Source organism: Rattus rattus, chromosome 7, assembly GCF_011064425.1.
Source record: "Rattus rattus isolate New Zealand chromosome 7, Rrattus_CSIRO_v1, whole genome shotgun sequence".
NCBI lineage: Eukaryota > Metazoa > Chordata > Mammalia > Rodentia > Muridae > Rattus > Rattus rattus.
The window spans coordinates 86,635,861-86,641,860 of record NC_046160.1 but is presented as its reverse complement, the minus strand read 5'-3'; the positions used below and the strand labels follow the sequence as shown (position 1 = coordinate 86,641,860).

General features: G+C 43.1%; 1 protein-coding gene across 2 annotated transcripts in view; it reads right to left on the bottom strand.

Moving 5' to 3' along the window:
- Positions 1-456: 456 nt before the first annotated feature.
- The window catches only part of LOC116905154 (pecanex-like protein 4), a 40,308-nt gene continuing 34,764 nt past the window's right edge, over positions 457-6,000 (bottom strand). For both annotated transcript variants that reach the window (XM_032907925.1, XM_032907926.1), the window contains exons 9-11: positions 3,389-4,419; positions 2,563-2,749; positions 457-1,268 (exon numbers count right to left, since the gene is read on the bottom strand). In XM_032907925.1, the coding sequence (XP_032763816.1) occupies positions 1,017-1,268; positions 2,563-2,749; positions 3,389-4,419 (1,470 nt within the window). In that variant the 3' untranslated portion in view covers positions 457-1,016. The remainder of the gene's footprint in view (positions 1,269-2,562; positions 2,750-3,388; positions 4,420-6,000) is intronic.

The following is a 6,000-nucleotide window of genomic DNA, read 5'->3' as shown; positions in this document are numbered from 1 at the left end:
TAGCTCGTATACTTACAGCACTGGTGGCCCACTGGGTAAGTCAGTTGTCAGTATTGTGTATGGAGTCAGAACTATGGGATGTCTTCGGCTTGGGAGACACATGGTGAATGAGGGTCCTGTTTCATTTACATTTGATAGAAGTATGTGGAAAGATGGATAGTACTTTGTTGGAGAGAGGCTGGCACGGTCTCTCAGTTGGTGAACTGCTTGCCATCTAGGTATGGAGACCCGAAGTTGTTCTCCAGACCTCATGGAAAAAGCCATGCATAGAGGCATGTACTTCCAATCCCAGTGCTGGGGAGGTGGACACAGGATGGGCCTCACAGTCTGGCCAGCCTAGCCAGCAAGCCCCACATCCCTGAGAGAGATGCTGCCTGAGGTTGACCTCGGGCCTCCACAAGCATGGGTAGGCCCCAGTTCACACCGATATCCATCACAAAACACAAAGAACAAAAGTTAGCTGGTGAGATTTTATTTCAAGTGCTTACGGTTTCCAAACAAAGTATATGAAAAATGAATACAATGAATGGAACAGTTCACACCATGTTAAATGCTAAAACAGTATATTCAAAAATACCAAACATTAATTACCTTTCAAATAAATATATGTACATGCTATGTTAACCATTAAAAGGACCCATTAATATTTAAAAACACTGATATGAATGTCCTTTAACTATGTAATTACATACCTGTTGACTTTTTAAAAGACACATCACCATTTAGACATTTGACAAAGCAGTAAAAAACCATCTAATCTTGTACCAAATTTCTCTAGGTACCAAAACCAATCAGAATTCATACAGCACAAATATTGGCCAACGACTTTACCCATGTGAGACACAGAGGAGCTGTTGTTTGAGTCATTCAAATGGCTGAGAAGTAGTTCCACAGACCTTAGGTTTCCTCTCGGGCATTCTTGGGGCAAAGAGAGTCTCGGGAAATTACAACACTTACACTCCTACTTTTCAGTTAGAGCCTCCTCTGATGTGCTTGCATTTGGATGAAGAAATGAACTAATACAAATGTATATGGAGAGGTTTGGAAGAGAAGATTGGATATCCTAAGGGAGGGTCAGCGGCCTGCACAGTGAGGTTCCTCAGCAGGAGTGGGTGAGCTTGGATACTGTAGCGCTCCTCATCATCATTGGTGGCATAAAGCAGTTCCCATGAGAGGTTGGCCCACTGACCTCGAACAGCCTCAGCGTTCAGCTTCCCGATGTGCACTGAGAGCTCCTGAAGCATCAGGACCCTTGAGGTGTAGACGCCCTGGGAGTGTAAAAGGAGACGGGACTGATCACCACAAAATAAAGCAAAAGTGTCCACCAAGCAATGGAGATTGGTGTTTTAAAATGTACGAGTTGCTTAGCTTTAGAATGGAGAATTGCCCTTTAAATAAATATGAGAAGAAAAATTTCACTTAATTATGAAAAATTTCAATGAGTTTTCTCTGACTCCAACCCACCACTTCAGTTGACCTGGCAATGCACAGCGGAAAATGCTAGTTACTGGACAGATCTGGTAGTGTCTCACTGGTGACGACATAGCAAACAACTTAATAAAGGAAGGTCTGCCCCGCCCCTGTGAGGAAAGTCTTGGCAGCAGGAACATGAGGCAGCTGAGCATATGGAGTTCACAGCCAAGGAGCAGACAGAGGAGAGCTGTTCAGCACCCCTTCTTCCTTTCCAGGAGTCTGGGATCCAGGCCCAGGAGACAGTGATCCTCCCCACAAGGTTAGGACTTCCCACCTGGATCCAATCTAAAATTTTCTTACAGATGCGCCCAGATTGTTTTCGTGATGATTCTAAATCCTTTCCAGCTGACAGACAAGATTAATCACCATGTTGAATAATAGATTGCCTAGGCTCCTTTTAAAAAAGTTTTTTAAAGATATATTTATTTTATGTATATGTGTACATTGTAGCTGTCTTCAGACACACCAGAAGAGGGCATCTGATTCCATCACAGATGGTTGTGAGCCACCATGTGGTTGCTGGGAATTGAACTGAAGACCTCTGCAAGAACAGTCAGTGGTCTTAACCTCTGAGCTATCTCTCCAGCCCTTTCACAAAGTTTTAATGAGATGTGGTTCAGTTTCTGCACAATTTGCTCATTTGAATTGTCAATTTATCATGCAATGGCTCTTGGGCATTCCCAGAATATGCAGTAACTACCACAGTACATGTTGGACCAGTCCTCATGGCTTCACGAAGAAACACTGCACTCTCAGCTGTCACTTTGCTAGCTCCTCAATCTGTTCCACAATTGCTCTCGACCTGTTCATATGGTCACTCATTCAGAGTTCACCACCCTTGTACTTGAACCATCATGCCCTGTCTTTAGGTCACCTGTTGTGTGGTAACTGCACAGCACTGTCTATTGTCCCTATTCAGCCAGCAAAAGGAAATGAACTGGCTAGTCCAAGTTACACTATCTAATAACAGAACCAAGGCTATGCCTTCTAACTGTTATTAACACATTATCCACAGCTAGAAAGTCACATCATCTGTCAATTCACATACTGACATCCAATCTTGAAGGTTTCTGCAAGGAAATGCCTTACCATACTAGACTCATACCCCAGGCAGAACAAACACGGCTTTTCTTCTAGAATCGCTTCCTTCCATTGTTCTTCCGACACTAAGCCGATGTACCAGTCCCTCTCATACTCTCTGAGGCAGTTGGTCAGTTCTTTAAAGCCTTCTATTGGACCCAAACTTGCTTTATCAACCATTAGTTTCAGTGTATACCTAAAAAATAGGAACACAAACAATTTCAGAATATTAAAAAAATCTTGGAGATGAAAGCAATTTTTAAGACTTGGAAGTGGAAGTAAGCCACAGAGGGCACAGGGGGACAAACATGTTACAGAGGCGGAGGCAAGGTGACCAGGCCATCCCTGCCTATCTAGAATGAGCTCACGGCCGGTCTGGGATCACGTCTCAATAGCCTGCCTCCCATAAAATGAAATCATCCATTTCAGATAAAAAACATAGAGGGAGGTGTAGCTCAGTTGGCAGCGTACATGCTGACCATCACAACAAAGCCCTGGTTTGATGCCAGCACCTTGTACTAGGCAGTGGTGGCCGATGCCTCTAACAGCCGCACTCTGAAGGCAGAGGCAGGATATCCAGTTCTACCCTCAATACTGACAAAAACAACAGACACAACAACAAACCCTAAACAAACAAAACAAGGGAAAAATGAAAAATGAAGTGAAGAAATTCAACGAGTCCCATTAAAACAATCCTCCACGCACACAAAATCTAAAATGTAGATGTTAACCTGTGCCCAATACAACCATACAATAGACCAAGCTGAAGAAAAATAAAATAATTTTTGAGTGATTAAAAAAAAAGAACAACTTGTATATAATCAAAACAAGTTACCTGAAGGCTTTTCGAACCAGGTGGAAAAGCTCTGGTTTTTCTGAGAGCCAATCCAAGGTGCCAGACCAGGGTAAGCCACCATTGTAGACTCTTACTAGCTGACCAGGACTAGGCACGCCATTGTCTATTCCAAATAAGCCAATGTAACAAGCCATCACCGTGTGGATATACAAGTCTTTTAAAGCTGTGTCCTCTGCAATTTCTTCTAGTACACACGACTTTTCTTTTGAGTGGAAACATTCCAATTCCCTTAGGACAAACTGATACCAGTCTTCTGGAAACAAGGGGCTCATCTCCATTATTTTGGAACGGGGTGTGCAGTTAGATCTCCATTCTTCAGGTAAACTCAGCAAGCGAGACTGGGGACAACTGAACTCCATGAGAGGAATATATGCCCCATCTTCTCGCTGTCCTTTGTCAACAGCAGGGAGTCCCAACATGACTGTCCTGTAAAGATCATTTTTAGGACCAGTGCCTGCAGAATGGTCATCTGCATTCTGGAAATCTACTGACCCCGGAATAGGCAAATTTGTACAAGGTAGATCGTTGAGCTGAAGTTTTTCTTTTCTGGTTTTGATAGCTAGTTCATCATCAAAAATACTACTGTCAGACCAGTCATGGACAGTGTCTGAATTTGAACTATCTGAGTCTTCCAGGGACTTGGGGCACGGTGGGATGTTTGAAGCTAGTGGGACTACTGGTGAGGATTCTCCCTTATTTTCAGGTTTGTGAGTATTCTCCTGGGTGCTGGGCCTTTTGGAGCAGTGCTGAATTAGCACCCACACAAGCACCTTAACAAGGTCATCTTTAAATTCCTTCAAGTTTTCAGGAGAATCAATTATTCCAGTTAGGACATTCCTGGCATCAGAATACAGTCTCACGGGCAAAACCGTACATGGCGTCAGGATGTTCTCCAGGTGCTCATTAAGGGAACACACTTGCGGGTATTCTTGCTGGAAAGCACTTTCAAACACTTCATCAACTCTCTGGGCTTCAGCAGTGTGGCAGGATGTTTCCTGCAATTCTAACCCCTAAAGAGGAAAGAGAAGCCCTTGGGTTCACAACCATCTCTTACCCAATGAACAGAAACCAATCTCAGGAGTGCAGTGGAATCTCATCACACAGATATAGAGAAGGAAAATGCAAACTCTTAAGAGCAGCTACCACTTAAGCTTTATGTCAGCCATTTGACGCTGGATAAAGAGATTACAAGGAAGGCCACTACAATTTTAAAAGAAATTATAGAAAATTCCAATAGAAGCTGGTTAAGACTTACTGTGGCATACTATGCCTTACTTTCATAAGATGATCTGCTGTGAAGGATGAATCACACATTAAAATCTCGTAATTCAGACTAGTTTGGAAGGAGGGGAAGCAAGATCAGAATAGTTAAGAGTGTTGTAAAAGTTCTGTATTATTTTTATCCTACTTTATATGAGATCAAAGGAATTTTTGTAGTGTTGAAAGTACCATAATTTATCAAATCCTATTCCTATTTTAATTTTTAATAACATTTATTTAATTACTGTCTGTCTGAACCACCTGCAGCCTAAGTTTTATAAAGAGCTGCTTTGGTCTTGACTATTCCCAGGGTCTAAGCCAGATGAGATGAGGGCTGAGTGAATGAGTTTGTGCCTGTAACAATTTTAGATACGTGCTGATGTAGCTTCACAGGCAAACCTGGACATGGTGACGTCAAGACATTCCCCAGGCGCTCATTAAGGGAATCACTTGTCCCCAGTCTAGCTGTGCTGACGACTAATACACAAGGAGTAAAGGAGTTATTCTTCCCTATTAGAGTTGGTAACTTACTTACATATATCACAAAACCACTAGTGCCTTCCTGACCCACTTTTAAGGGCTGCTCCACCAACATGCCACATAGACCTTCTCCTGTCTCCTGGGAGGTTCCTCTTATTTCACAGGAAAAATGACAGCTAGACAGTGAGTGAGGATGGGGTGCTCCACCCTCTGTGGGCATCTACATACACCCACTTCTTTCACAGCTTAGAGACTATCAGCAAGAGAGAGCCGAAACACCTCACGGGTCCAAGGCTAAGCAGAAGTGCTACAAAACCATGTCTTCTGGACCTGATGAAGCTGCTGCTCTCAGGAAGCCATAGAGGCTGCTGTCCCCTGTACACGCAGTCAATATCCTGGTGTCCACAGGAAAGGCCTCACAATGCTCTATCCCTAGCACAGGAGCTTGGCAACTGATGGCTGCCAGGGAAGGAGAAAGAGCTTTCTTCAGGGGTGTGGCCCACATAGGTTGTCAATACTCTAGCAGATGGCCCTGCTCACTTGCACACTCAGCACTCAGGAAGCACTGATGGGGCTCAGAGTTCTAACAAAACCAAGATTTGCTTTTGGTTGGCCATCTTGATGGGGGTGGGGAATGGGGTGGGAGTAGAGTCTGGAAGGATTTGGAGGGTGGATTGGGGGTGTGTATGACCTAACTACATTATCTGCATATGAAATTACCAAAGAGTTACAAGAAAATTAGTAAATACGTTTATGAAGATTATGTTTTCTAAACTTCAAAGTAATACAAATGTTAGTAAGTCCAAAGCCAATAAATAAATAGATAGACCAATAAAGGTTACCTATAAATA